The following is a 16,215-nucleotide window of genomic DNA, read 5'->3' on the forward strand; positions in this document are numbered from 1 at the left end:
GTGATGTTGACTTTATGCCAAATCTTGAAAACTATGGCACTGTAATGATTGCAATTATTATTCAACCTTTGTCCAACTCGAATTATTGATTGAATATATGGTCTACCACAAACAATACGACTTAGTTTTAAAATAGACCAAAAAAGTTAACTTTATTCATATATTTTGGGTCTTTCTATATATATATATATATTAAACTTATTAAAATACAATTAATTGATGCATACATAACAATAAAACTTGACATTAACTACATTTTGGTATGACTACGATTAATTTAATCGACATCATTTAAGTATTTCATATCTTTCTTTTTCCATGAGGTTTTTAGATTAGCGAGTAACAAAATTTTTTCTTTTTGTTATCTATTTCATATTATATATATATATATATGGTTATCGATTGATTTAATTACGTTGTTTTTTCTTAAAATTTTAAATAAGTTTCTTATTTATCTTTTGTTTTAATTAGGTCCTAATTTTTGTAAAATTGGTACAATTAGAGTTCTGTCATATAAGTGACTAGGGATAGCAAAAAAATAGGCGTTCACAGATATCCGCAAATAAAATTCGCGACGGATAGTTGATACCTGCGAATATTTACTACCCGCAACCCGCGGGTAGCGGGTATTTTAATACCCGCTTATAAACGGGGTCGGGTGCGGGTATTATACTATTCGTATCAGCAGATATCCGCTACATGCAAAAAAAAAAAATATTTTATTAAATTAAATTTAATTAAAATTAACATTAATTTATATTTTACAAGGTTAAATTTTATTAAAATTTATATTTAATTTAATTTATATTATATTTTATATGTTTATTGTAATTCTATTTAAATTTTATTTTAATAATTTATAAAAATATGTTTTTTTAAAATATTTACGGGTATCCGCGGGTATCCACGGATATCCTCGGGTTTTAAAATATCTGTGGATATTTTTTAAGCGCGTATCTACGCGGGTAACGAGTTTGATAGCGGGTAAATTTTCTTTTGTCGAGTTGGGTTGCAGGTAGGCATTATTTGCGCCTGACCCAACCCATTGTCATCCCTATACGTGACATGCTAATGGTTTTTTTTAATGATGTGGCGTAAGTAATATGGTTAATACACTACTGCAGAAAGGGCTTTAGACGTCTATTATTTTGGACTTTTAACGTTAGATCTTGATCCGACGTATTTATGGGTAACTTTAATGGAACGTCGGACTCTATAGGCCAGACGTCAGACTATATAGGTCAGACGTCAGACTATATAGGTCAAACGTCTAAAACGTTGTCGTATTTGATTGGATCTTTCTCCGCTTGAGGCCTCTCGGGTTGCTCTTGGCTCATGGTGATTCGAGTTTACAACTTTATATTTTAGTTGAAGGAATGGATTGTACATTTTTTTTTGTATTGGATGGTTTTAAAAATGTAGTGGAGGGAATTGGAGAGTGCAAGACCCAAGAAATCACCGTCCAAGAATGCCGCCCAAGGACATGAGCAAAACTGCACCAAAACCCAACGAAAATTCATTCTAATTGGTTCAAATGAAAGATAATTCATCAAAGAGTAATGTAATCAAAGTAAAATTAATTTTAAACGGTGCAAAAATGAGAAAACGAACCTGAAAAACGTAGCCCGTGGAGAGAAAACGCGAGGAAGATGATGAACAGTGAGCGCACGTAACTATTGCCTCATGTTCGCAGTGTTTTAATGCAAACATTTAGAAGTTGGTTCCCCCCATAACAAACGTCTATAGAAGTCGGTTCCCGCCATAACATACGTTTATAGACTTCGGTTCCCCCCACAACAGACGTCTAAATGGCTTTAGAAGTTGGAGTGGCGGGATCAAACGTCTAAATGGAATCAAAAAGGGACTTTTCAGATTTCTGGGCTTAGTATTTAGGTTCCCGCCATAAAAGATGTTTATAGACGTCGGTTCCCCCACAACAGACATCTAAATGGCTTTAGAAGTCGGGAATCCCCATAGCCGACGTCTAAATAGTTGTTTTTTTTTACAAAAAATGTCACCAGTCATTTTTTACGTTGGATATTCGAGGGTCAGACGTCTAAAGGGTGACGTTAAAGGCCTTTCTTTACTAGTGATAGGGGATTGTGACATGTAAATTAATATTTTTTAATTAAAAAATTATGGAAATTGTAATTAAACCCAACTACTTTCTTTGAATTAAGAAATTGAGAAAACAAATTGGGGAAAACTAGGTGTGTCTTTTGAATTAGGGTTCTTTGGCAACTTGGGAGTCTAAACAAGTCAGAAATGACCCATCAACAAACCCCAAACCTTCTTCTTAAGCACAAACCTGCTACTTTAGAATCTCCCTATTCAAAACCCCTAAAATGAACTAAAAACCATTCAAAACACACTTTATTAACTACCACATAGTTCTACACCATATTTCTACTATCTCAAAGCTCAAAGAAGTTTAACATGACCATACAACAGACCCAAAAACTCAGTTCCTCTCATCTAACACTTACTTCAAAATATCGCCTATCAAAAGGTCCAAAATCAACCTACAACTCAGCCTACTCTTCACTTCTAAGTACAACATCAATTTCATACCATATATACATCATAATAATAACATTCAGAAGCTCATTCAATTCTCAAACCAGAATCATGAATGTCATTATACATAAATTAACTAAGCACACTCATTAAAACATGGTTAACACCAAATGATCATTTTAACTATAACCAATTATACATACATTAACTTTTAAATACAATCTATCAACAATTCATGCTTCATAATTCAGATTAAAAACGGTACCTAGATTCCCTCACCTAATTAGGAAAATTATCAGGGCTTTATACAACGTACTACCCTTGCCTTAACTCTAGAAACTCTAAAAACACCTACAAACCACAACATAGTGATCAAAGTAAGTCCTTAGGACCATTGTTCGACAAGGAGCTAAAAAGAGAGATTAGATGACACATACGAGAAATTCCAATTGCATGTGTCTTAAACTAAGAATTAAAGAAAAGGGAGTAGAAACTTACTTGCCCTATAAGGAAAACTGATTGGTAAAGAATGGAGAATTCATTGTTGTGATCTTTTAGACACTTCTTAATCTTTGAATAGATGTCTCAAGAGTCAGAAATCTTAGAGAGAAGGGAGATGGAACTCAGAGAATGAGTTTTAAAGAGATGATGAGTGTTTTAGACAATGAGACGCATTTATGAAATTATATTTATATTATTGAATTTTTTTTACATTAAAATACTCGATCTCATTATTTTAAAACACATATCTACTATAATACTCTATTTTATAGGTTCTTACCAATAACTAAAGGCTAACCCAACTATAATGATAACACCATAATCATAGTTTTGATGCCTTGAACCCAAAAATTCACAGTAATTGCAAAAATGGTTAAATCTCCACATGAAGTAAAATAAAATAATACTATTTAATACTATTTTTCACAAACCCAAAATTAAGAAAACATGCTTATAATGCCTATTACCAAAACAAAACATATATATATATATATATATATATATATATATATATATATATATATATATATATATATATATATATATATATATATCGACTGGTATATTCGAACACATCACACATAAGTCCTAAACGAACACACTAAATCAGGTTGATCATCACAATTATCTTTACTACAATCATGCACAACAAATCATATAAATATATATACATACCACATAAACATTTAATAGAATAATAAAATAATTAAAATACATTTTATGCACACACAAAGAATTAAACTCGTGAACACCAATTTATAACAAGGTATTTTGATCATCTATGGTATAATTCAATTAAATAATACTTATCTTCTATTATTTTAATTCATGATACCCACGTCCACCATCTTTCTAGGTAATTGTTTGTTCTGGGTATTACAGTGATTCTCCTTTCTTTTGCCTTATGTTGACTAACACTATGGATGTGAGATGGTGAGATCTATTTGTAGCAAATTGAGTATTGAAATGTCTCACCAAGGTGTTGAAGAAATTAATAGAGAAAGGAGGAAGCCAGGTGTACCAGTTTAGGGTTGTTCCTTTAAGGGAGGTGGGGAAAAGTCTACACATAACAACATCATTGTAATGTACAATTTAACTTCTGTGACAAATTTCAATGTGTTCATCTGGGTCTGAACTGTCATCGCAACCATTTATGGTCAGAGACTTCCAATTACTCAATGGAGTTTCCATTATCTTGTAAATGAAAGGATGCCTATGGCTCCTTTTAAGGGTTGTGAAAGTGTTTATGGTGCCACTTGTTTACTGATTTGTGGCATGACCACTTTCCTCCGCTATTTTAGGTGTTGGCCAAGGACAAGATGCTTTGTTTTGTGTTGGGGCGGTGACGTGTTAGCTTCTTTCATGTTCCATCTCTTCCATATTTCTCTTCATTCTTGCATTCTCTTCTCTCAATGCATCCATCTCTTCAACACTCCTCTTCTTGAGCTCTGCAAACTCCTTCTACATCTCTAATAATAGGGGTCATTTTGTTTGAACTATTATTGACTTCTCTTTCGTTAGTCATTTTGTTTCTTGTAGACACCATAAGTTTTTTCTTCAGAGAGCGTATCTCGACCCCATTATGGACGTCAAATGTTTTTATCAAACTAAAATCACGCTACAAGGACTCCACAAAAGGCTCTTTACACTATTAGGCTTTTATTCGAGATACCCCTTCTCAGCTTCTAGGTATTATGAGATGTTCATAGATACAAACATTGTCCCCGTTCAAGAAGAAGTGTGCATGCAAAAGACACTCTGAAACTTAGATCAGATAAGTGCATCTAATAATACAAAAATTGTAATGAAATATATAATTAATTATCTCGTAAATAATGCTATTTATATTGAATTACATTCTATTATCTAGTGGGCCTAGATTGCGGAGATGATTACCTTCCTTATTTTGTTTACAATTTTGCTAATTCATTTTATGTCTTATGTTAATTATGGTTGATCCTTTTTTGTCTTAATCTCTACTAATGGTTCATTGTTGGTAGCGGTCGAGATACTCTTACCTAGGGCTGGGCACAGTTCAATTAAAAATTGTAAACTATAATTAATCTATATCATTTTGTACTTAAGAAACTTAAACTATTTGTACTAAAAACCAATTATAATGTTTAACAGTTCAATTTAAAAATACTGAACTTATTGTACAGTTAACTGTGAATTGTACACTTAATTGTGAACTGTGATTTATGACATTTTCTATCACAGTGGTTTAGGTCATTTTTATGATGGGTTTAGGAAACACCCTACAATGATGCTTTGTTCCATGGAGAAACTTGATGTAGTGATTTTGGGTGGGTCAGCTTGGATGGGATCGTTTTGTGCTTATTGCGTACCCTTGGTTGTTTAGGTGCAATTTGGAGAAAAGACTCATTCCGAGGGCTTTGGTTTTGTAGCATCTTCTCTCTAGAGGATTGGTAAAGAAGGATGCTAGCATCTTCACACCATTTTGGTTGATGGACTAACCCAAAGCAGAGAATTTTGAGTACAGGCAAATGAGATGATGTTTGTGTAGATGAATTATTTTATTATTTTTTTCTACCAAATTAATATTATTGTGGCCTATATTAATAAATTATGGGAATTTTACTTTATCATGCACTATTTTCTTTTGCAGTTTTTTGTTTATGTATCTTTGGGAAAGTATTGATGAGTTGTCATGGCTTAATTAAACGTGGATTATAGTTAATTGAATTATATTGTGATAAACTAAAAAATAGTTAACTGAACTGTATTACAGTATAATTAAACTAGAAAATAGTTGAGTTCCGAACTATTTTTTAGTTCGGTGTAATTTTTCTGAACTAATTGATAGTTAACCGTAAATTTTTGTAGTATAGTATACTTTGTTCACTCCTATTCTTACCAACATCATGTATTCCTTTGTCTAGTCCATGATCCCGATTACATATATAATATAGTAACACCAAAATAGACCTGATTGCCCTGTATTATTTCTGGTAAAAAAAATATGGTTTAATAATTAATTATTGATATTGGTGACGAGAGTTTTGTATTGAAACTGAGTGCTATTGAATGATAATTAAACTTTGTTAAGTGGGTGTTGGTGTCATGTCATTCTACTGTGTTAGTACGATTTCAACAATTTAGGATTTAATACGAAAAGACTAATTATTTGAATAGACATTGAGTAAGAAAAAGTAATTTAGTTTTATATAAAAAGGACAAAACATATACATTTTATTTAGATATAAAATTTTATTAACATTATAAGATTAATTTATTTATTTAAAATAAATAATTTTAAATCTCATTTAAAAATGTTAAAATTTTTAAATTATTTATATTTTTTCCTTTTAGATCCATATCTCTTATTGATATGTCTGCTCAAAATCAGTCCAGTTTTATAGACTTAACCAAAGTTAAGGACGTGATCACTTATATTATTTATTTATTAATGTTAATAATAATAATATATATATATATATATATATATATATATATTAAATTAAAGTCGTTCAAAATCAGTAAAAGTTTTTGTCGATTTAATCAAGCTCAAGACGTCATCAATTTAATATTATTTTTATTAATGTTTATAAATATTTTTTAAAATTAAAGTTTTTCGTAAGTTTTTTTTTATTATTTTATTATTAAATTTTATTTTTTTAATATAAGTTAATTATCAAATTCATATAATTTTTTATTCAATATCAATATTTGTCTTTCCTGATCTCAAACCTCTTTTGTTAACATTAACAATTATTAAATGGTGTCATTTAGGATTTAACATTTAGGAAGTTATATTAAAATCTCTAATAGTTATTTAATCAATGTATGTAAAGTTGAAATATAAACTTTTGTATTAGATAATAATTAAAATATTTTTATTTAAACAAGAAAATTAAAATGTAATAAATTTGAATTATATTATTCAAATAAAACATTATAAAAGTATTACCATTCTGAAATGAAAATAATTTAAATTTAATATATTTAAATTTCTAAAACAAAAGACAAAATTCTCTATTGAAACAGAAGGTAAAAGTGAAATAATTTATAATCGCACTAGTTTTTTATGCAAATTAATGACTTTTAAAACAAACCATTTCTGGCACATCTAAACATTGAACACATTCATCAACGCGTCATAAAATATCTACTTCTATTGTTATTTATATAATAAAAATATTTAATTTTTAAGCTATGAACACTTTTCACAAAACAAATACAAGTAAAATGAAAAAAAAATAAAAAAAAAAATATATATATATATATATATATATGGTGGGCCTCCACTACAAGAAATATGGCTATTACATACGGATTATTATATACGGATTTTGATCCGTATATAATATATGTATTATATATTGATATTATATACGAATTTTGGGAAAAATATTACATACGGATATTACATACGGATTTTTACATACGACAAATCCGTATATAAAAACCGTATGTAAAGTTAGCACGTGGTAGCGGGAAAATTATCTATAGATATAATCCGTATATCATTCTATTTATCTATATGTAATTATATTTATGTGTTAGCCACTGATGTTCCATACGGATCGGGAGAATAATTTACTTAAAAAAAATGAAGCCAACCTGAAGCAAACCTCGAAGCCTATTCTTCTCAAAACCCTCGAGCTTTTCTTTCTCTCAAGAAACCTATTCTTCTCAAAACCCTCAAGCTTTTCTCTCACGCTCGAACCCTATTTGATCTCTCTCTGGAGCTCTTGCGATTTCATATCTCTGTCAAGCTCTCTTCGCTCTCGCTGTCCCTCTCCCGAGTCCTCTTTACTGTCATTGTCCCTCTCTCGAACCCTTGCTTCTTCCCCCTCTCTCGAACTGTCGTCGCATAACAACGTAGCAATCTTGTTCTCCTTCATTGACGAAGCAATCACCTTCATCGTTCGTTTTGGAGCCGTAGTTCGACGCTGAGAGAGTACCTTCGTCAACCCTAGGTTCGTGATAATATTCCAGGAGCGGGAAGGATTCGGAGAGGAGTGAAAAATAGGAAAATTGTTCGGTGAGAAAGGCGAATTAGGTCGCGTGTTCGGTGGAAAAGGAAGATTCAACGAGCTCGTAAATCTTTTAACTTTTTCTTAATTCTTCTCTAAACATTCATGCAAAATACTAAAAATCCCCCATCGATAGACACCATCCAGTTCTGTAAATTGTATTCCTTTTGCCCTATTTTTGTAATTTACGTTTTTCTTCTCATTATACAAAAAGCGGCCATATTCAAAGGAAGCTATTTTAATACTTTTACACTAAAAGATCACGCGCAAAGAAATGAAAATGTAGCAAGCCTTTGTATGCATTATGGCATTATAAGTTCATTACAATGGAAGAAGAATATTTCTATACACTAAAGCAACTACTGAAAAAAAAAAAAAAAGAAAAAAGACAAAATGCAACATCGTCCCTCTCTCTCTTCCATTAAGATTCTATACAACCAATTGTTGTATCACACTCTCCCATATGTGAATTGACTCTCTTGATACGTGGTCATATTTTCCTTAACAAAATTATTCTTTTTGAGTTGTCTTTGTGACATTATCTCTCTATTAAAATCAACCTTATCTAAAGGAGCGAAGTGAGCGTATTTAGATTGTTGATCCACCATTATCATGATGAAATGCATTCTAATATCATCCCATATTTGTTTCGGCAGAGGATGTAACAACCCCAAAGGTAATGTATTGGCATACTTAGTTTCTTGACAAATGAAGTACTATTTAACAAAATTAGCAATGTCTTTATGCATACCATGCCATTGAAATTTTGCGGCAATCCTAGCCATAGTTCTTATAACGCCTAAGTGGCCTCCCAATGCCAAAGATAACTTTTAAATGTCTTAAATGAGATTATCAAGTTAGACTATATATACCTATATATCATAATAAAAAAACCAAAGACATTTTTCAACATCTCCTGAAAAACTTCAATCATTAAGAATTGGAATGTGATTGGAGCATTCTTCAAACCAAATCTCATTAGAAGTCATTCATAGTTTTCATTATATATATATTCTTAGTTCTAAATTGGACTTTGATAATATACCTCTTGGTGGCCAAATTTTGGGAACGAGAAATAAAATATATGTAAAATCACTACAATTTTAGTGTCCTCAATAATGTTACGAACTAAGGATAAATAATAAACACATATGACACAATATTTACAAAACTTTTTAGATGGACTAAGAGCATTATATTGTATTCAGAACGAAGTTGGATTCTTGCCATTGATAAAGGGTGGTATTTTGAAAATCTCGTTTCCATAAACAACCATCTTATAACAATACAATTCGTAATGAAATTTAAAAAATTATATTATTATAATAAAATATAAATAATTATGCATCTAATAAGGATTTTCAAAATAATGAAAGAAAGCAATAATTGAAACCAAGAATACAATGGGTATGGAGTGGTGATGCCAGTTAATGTTGTCCACTTCATGTTACCTTTACAAAATGTTGGTGTCAGTTTCTCAAGTCAAGTGCATTCGTGTGTATAGGTTTTTGACCTCTTCGTTTCACAATTCAACTCGTCCATGACAATGTAAGCAAATCTCAACCAACTCCACCTTCAAATGAACCAAAACTTTAACCTTTTTTTCGATTTTACTCACTTCTTAATACTTCCAACGTTTACACACAACTAACCCATGTTGGATTTAGGCCATTAAAGCACCATTGCACTTTCATTAGTATATTCATATTACATACTTTTGTATACAAAAAGTAGGGGAATGAAGTCCTTCACCACACTTTAAAAGCTCCCTTAGCCATCCCAAAAAGCAATCATATCCTAAACCATCATCAAAACTCAGAGAGAAAGAGAGAGAGCTCTTAAGGGTACCCATTTGTAGGCTCAGTTTTTCCCTCTTGTTGGGTTGGGAGAATGCATACCCTTTGGAAATCAGTGCACATTGTTGTGGTTTCATTTTATGTTTCTGCTCTTCTATTCAGTGACTGCATGGCCTATGAGGAGGGGAATCACTCTAGTAGTCACAAGAACACAAATAACAAAGTTTACAAGGTAATAATAATACCTCTTTCTTTGTAGTTTCATTTATAACTTTTTCTTCATCTTCATCTGCTTCTTCTTCACCAAACCAATGCCCCTTAATTACATACATGATTATCACAACCTTTTACTATATCAGATGAATCAACAGAAGACATCTGATATTGCAGTACATGGACTGCTACTGTGGGCTTCAACAGGTTTTTTAATGCCACTGGGAATACTTCTCATCAGAGGGTCCATTAAGGCAGAACCCGGATCTAGAAGGAGTAAACTGCTCTTCTATCTCCATGTTGCTTTTCAGGTCATTTCTCTTCTATTTCTTCTAGTAAAAGTTATTCATACTTTACCATGCACTTCATATACATGTATGGAAAGTATAGTACCATGAATGGAGCTAATTGATCTTCACCCTTCTACCATTTACATGTCAAAATTGGCTTTACTCATGCCAAATCTTGACCATAAGATTGATTTGATGTTACTTCTCTAACCTCTCACGTTATTATGCTCTAAGTGTTGATTATGCTGTAGAAACTTCAAAAAATAGGAGTAGTGGTAATGTATAGTAAGTAGACTTAGAGTATGAGATGTTTCTTGAAAGTTACATCATGCCATCATTAAGTTTTTGATCTTTGTTTTACAACATAATCATAACTTGCTTTAACTTTAGTAGTGGGGTGTACAGAGCTTTTTTGGATGATCTATTTTCTTTTCGACCACAGCTTCTTCATATTGCTTTTTTATTTGTTTTAGTTAACCACTATGTCATGATTATCATTTGAATTGAGCTAATTAGGAGTTGTTATACATGTAAAGTCGCAGAGAATTTTCTGTTCTTTTTATACCTATGTGCCTTTCTACCTTAGTGCACAAAGTGCTTTTTCTTATCTCTCTTTCCCTTTCAGGCCACAAGTTTTATATTACTTTAACAAGTTTGATCATCAACAAACTAAGCTATTAATTAGGAATTAACATACATTAATATTATGTGTGGATTTCTGTTCTAATTTGGAGGCATTATATATACATACATACAGTTTTTTTTCCTTGAATTCTTCATTGTTCACAGTCTAACATTTCATCTAACAGATGCTTTCAGTACTTCTTGCCACAGTTGGAGCTGCAATGTCCCTGAAAAAGTTTGAAAATTCATTTGATAACAACCATCAGAAGTTAGGCCTGGCACTTTATGGTGCTATATTGGTGCAAGGCTTGATTGGATTTTTCAGACCACACAGGTTCATTTGTTTTTACAAACCTGCTAAGCTCATTATTCCAAACAGTAAACTTTGCCTGGTATAGTAATGTTATATAATTTCTAACTGAGTTTGCAGGGGGAAAAAAGAGAGGAGTTATTGGTACTTACTACATTGGATACTGGGAACTATAGTTTCTCTTGTGGGGGTCATCAACATTTACACTGGTTTGAAAGCATACCATAAGAGAACCTTAAAAAGCACAACACTTTGGACTATCCTTTTCACTGTGGAAGTCACTATCATTGGATTGGTTTACCTCTTCCAAGACAAAGTGGAATATATGAAAAAGCAAGGAGTGATTATAGGAAGTGAGTCGTCAATTCTGTCATCTAACCAAGACATTCCTCAAAGCCAAACTCAAAAGGAGTTGTTACCAGTTGCATGTGGAAGAAAGAGAAATGCACTTGAGAATTTGTTTGACTAATGACACTTCTTTCTCTCTTTAGATTACATTTTTTAGAGGGTATTGGTTTGTTTTCACTTTAGTTTTTGGTGCCTGCACTTTATGCAAGTGGTAGGTGATTTTATGAAGATAGAGTGCATTCATCAAAAGGTGAAGTTTGATTGCTGTATTTTATCTCTTTTCTTGTATTTTTTCTATGCACATACTTTCACATGTATTACGAATATTATAAGTGTGCGTGTGGACACTGATCACAGAATGTATAGACAGTTGTGGAAGCAGTCTTTGAATATGATTTTGGAATACATTATTAGAAGCAAATCTTTGTGACATATTTTTCTTTTGTTTAGATTTTGCAACACATCACAATACTTCAAACGAAAGCCTTTGTTCCTTCGCTTATTCACCAGTTAGCAATCATGAATACTTTAAACTCAAGCACTCTATAGAATTAATTATACATGTGCTTAAATTGATGACATAACTCATAGAGGTTATCTTCTTTTATTAAATTATTACTCAAGTTTCTTATAAACATTCTTCATATAGAAAAACTAAATAAGATTAATTTAAAAGTAAATAAATACAAATATATGTTTTTATGCCTATATATATTATAAACTTTAGGTCATAAATTCAACGAGCGGGGATAGCTCAGTTGGGAGAGCGTCAGACTGAAGATCTGAAGGTCGCGTGTTCGATCCACGCTCACCGCATCACATTTTAATCCTTTCTCACTTAAAACCTAATGAATATATTAACAATTTTTAAATAATAAATATCATTTTGAAACTTATCAACAATTTAAATATTTTAGAATTGACGATAGTTAGAACTAGTATAAATGTTTTAAACGTACCAAAGTGTTTACATTTACAATGCATAAAACTTAGACTCTTATCTTTCTTTCTTTTTTCTAATAATAGCATTTTATTAATTTGTTAATACTCTGCGGATTAATTTATAAAAACAGAATAAAAGGAAATTTTAGAATTTCAAATGATGATTATTAATGCTATACTAATATATTATCGATTATTTTATTTTATTGCTTTGTTTTACCCCTTCCATAAACTCGTAGTGTAAAAATATCGTTTATAATATACCTCCTAAGGCATCTTCAATAGGTTTCCATTATAAAGATGATATAATATATTTTAGGACAAATAGTTAATTTAATATAATAAAAATATAATTTCTTTTTAATACGGATTTTCATTTTGTTTCAATTTTCGTGAAGTTATATATATATATATATATATATATATATGAACTTTAATAATTATAAAAAAACATTTATTAGAAGAAATATTACATTAATATACCAATAGTTTTGAAAGAATATTTATATTTAATACTTTAGATTTAAAATTCTTAGTATTTTTTTTATCACATAATAATATTAGTTTTTCTTTTAATAAACATGAGTATTATTACATTATTAAAAATCAAATAAATTATTCAAAATTTAAATAAACTTAATGAAATAAAATTTATTTTATTAATATTGTAATTTTTTATAATACTAAAAGTGAATATATATATATATATATATATATATATATATATATATATATATTGTAACGATTGAAATTGCAACGTGACGTGAATAAAAATAATAGGATTAAAAAAGATTTTGTAATCATCACTATAGATTATTTTGGAAAAATCATAAAATAAGACATGATTTACGAAAACTGGGTTCTAGGAGGAAAGATATTAGTATGTTATCGTGGTTGTCTAAAGACAGTACCTTTAATTAAAACGCAAAGTTGATGTGATTTTCAAAATGTTTAATTATCTCCAAAAAAATAAAACTCTAAATAAACAAAAGATATTTTTTAGTTTTTTGGACCTGACAAGGATTGATTTTGCTCCAATGTATTCTTATTCAAAATAAGAAATCAGGATTATGTAGTTTTTTTAGGAAAGGTTGTTTGCTTGTTTGAAAATGTAGATGTTTTTAGTTTTTTTTTCTAAATGTTGTATTTTTTTATTTTTGAAATAGTTGAAAAGAAAAGAGGTAATAAGTACTTGGCTAACATGGATGGATACGCAAGTGCTTATACTTTTAGAACATTATTTGATTTTTTCTTAAAAAAAAGATATTAAGCATGAGGACAATGCGATGATGACACGAATGTTCATACCTTTAAAACATTATTTAAATATTATTTTAAATTGGAAAACAAAGGTATTAAACACTAGGATGAAAAGAACAATCATACGAGTACTCATACCTTTAAAACATTATTTAATTATATATATATATATATATATATATATATATATATATATATATGAAAAGAACGATCACACGACTACTCATACTTTTAAAACATTATTTAATTATATATTTTATTTTAGAAAAAGAAAGAAAAGTATTAAGCACAAGGGCGATGTGAATGATCTCATGAGTATTCATATCTTTAAAACATTATTTAATTATATTTTTTTATTAATTTTTAAAAAAGAAAGAAAGATATTAAGCAATAGGACGATGCGAACAATTACATGAATACTCATACCTTTAAAAATTATTTAGTTATTTAAAAAAATACATGTATTAGAACGATCACACAGGTACTTATATTTTTATAAACACTAAAAAGTAATTTTTTTTGTAATTTTATATTTTTATCATTTTTACAATATAGAAATATAATAACTTTTAGATAAACAAATAAAAGTCCAAAAGTAGAAAACAAAATTAACAAAGACACATAATAGTAACACTAGCTGTGCGGTGAGCAATTAGTAAGAGGTGTATGCAGTAAAACTTGGGGTGCAACAATCAAAATGAAACAAGCCCAAAAACAATCACAAAATACGTAACCAATGTGGGGCTAACAACTATGGGGTGCACAAAGTAAAATAAATAATCTAATAAGAATAAGATGTGTAGAGGAAAAACCGAGGATGCATGAAGAAATTTGCTTGCTCTAGGTGCAAAGTCCTTTTTTATTCTTTTGATCAGAAACTACCAAACAAAGGATGCTATTATTTCCTTCTCCATAGATAGGCCCAAAATGAACATGGCAGTGAAGGTGTAAATCAGGGGTGCACGAAGAAATTGATAGTCCATGACTAAATTCCTTTTTTTCTTGTTTAGATTAGAAAGGTTTCTTCTTCCATTTAGAAGTAAAGAGCTTAGGTCTCTTCTTCACCACCATTCGTTGTAGCTTTGCCCTCCATATGACAAGTGTTGTCGCACCTCCCTTGGTGGGCCAAGTGCATCGTCGGCAATGTCGCCAACGTTGGAAGTGTCGCCGCCCTTCACGGCGGTTCAACTTTTTCATATCATTTCATTGTGCTATTGGACCCAGTGTATGATCCTAGGAAAATGTGATAATTAGGGAATAATGTGGTTATGAGATTTGGACATTTTTGTTTGATAATCAGTGTTTAATAATTAAATGTTTTCTAAAATTATAATTATTATGTTTATTATTTAATGTTATTATTGATTAAGTGGAACATATGATTGGTATATTGTTATTTGAATGATTTGTGTAGTGTGTTGTTATTAATATGATGTGTTGGTGATGATTTATGATTGAATAGGTGTGGGCCAAATTCTAGAAAGAAAGACACTTAAAGTAAACTTTTAGGTTTTAATTTGTATTTTAGGCCCAAGGGCAAAAAGGTCATTTTACTTTCATTAATTAGTGTAGAAATTAAGTTATGGGAGTGTAGAAAGGAAAGGAAAGGAAAATAAATATGGAATTAAAAGATTTAGTGGTTGTTGATATTATTTTGATTAAATAGATAAAGATAGAATAAGAAAAGATAAAAAGGAGAAAGGGAAATTAGGGTTTCATAATTTTAACCTATGTCTAAAAAAAAAAAAAAAAGATAAGGAGAGAGAGAGAGAGAGAGAGGCGATTTTGGGAGAGAAGAGGAAGGACTGTAAAAACCTTAGAGATTTGTGGTGTTTTAGAGTGTAGACAAAGCCCTAGAATTGGCCAAGGTATGTGGAAGCTTACTTTTGTTTATTTATTGTTGTATTGATAAGTGTGAAAATGAGTTATTTTTACACTTATAAATTACCTTAATCTTGTAATTATTCATGTTAATACTCAATGAAAAGTTGTAATTAGAAGTAGAGTGTTTCGTAAAGTATTGTTCAGGAAAAGTTGTATAAATGTGAAGTTGACAGTCAATTCTCGCATAGCAAGCCAAATTCGCAGAGCCAGGAGAGTATATTCGCATAGCGCACAACTATTGGTTCGCTGAGTGAATCATACCAGTTTGGAGGTTACAAGTCATTAATTCGCATAGTGCACCAGTATTGGTTCGCTAAGCGAATTACATCAGAGAAGAGTGTAAATTGAATATTCGCAAAGCGCACCTGAGGCTGTGCGCTTAGCGAATTACAACAGTTGAGCTACATAAATTAAAATTAATTCGCACAGCGAAACTACTTCTGTGCGTTGAGAATGGTGAAAGTTAATGAAAATTAACTGGCTCTTAAAGATACGTGACAAAGAGGAGGGACATCTTCGGGCAGACGAAA

The 16,215-nt window shown here is 30.5% G+C and overlaps 1 protein-coding gene and 1 non-coding gene across 2 annotated transcripts; both read left to right on the plus strand.

Annotated features, from left to right (window-relative positions):
- The first annotated feature begins 9,551 nt into the window (after positions 1–9,551).
- On the plus strand, positions 9,552–12,022 carry LOC106767481 (cytochrome b561 domain-containing protein At4g18260). Its single transcript, XM_014652385.2, has 4 exons — positions 9,552–10,046; positions 10,174–10,338; positions 11,127–11,275; positions 11,372–12,022. Exons 1-4 carry the CDS (start codon positions 9,909–9,911, stop codon positions 11,718–11,720), a joined length of 801 nt encoding a protein of 266 aa, XP_014507871.1. The 5' UTR covers positions 9,552–9,908; the 3' UTR covers positions 11,721–12,022.
- Positions 12,023–12,342: 320 nt separating this feature from the next.
- TRNAF-GAA lies at positions 12,343–12,415 on the plus strand. The gene has a single exon. It is a non-coding gene; the product is annotated as a tRNA-Phe (tRNA).
- Positions 12,416–16,215: the final 3,800 nt, after the last annotated feature.

Source organism: Vigna radiata, chromosome 7, assembly GCF_000741045.1.
Source record: "Vigna radiata var. radiata cultivar VC1973A chromosome 7, Vradiata_ver6, whole genome shotgun sequence".
Classification (NCBI taxonomy): domain Eukaryota; kingdom Viridiplantae; phylum Streptophyta; class Magnoliopsida; order Fabales; family Fabaceae; genus Vigna; species Vigna radiata.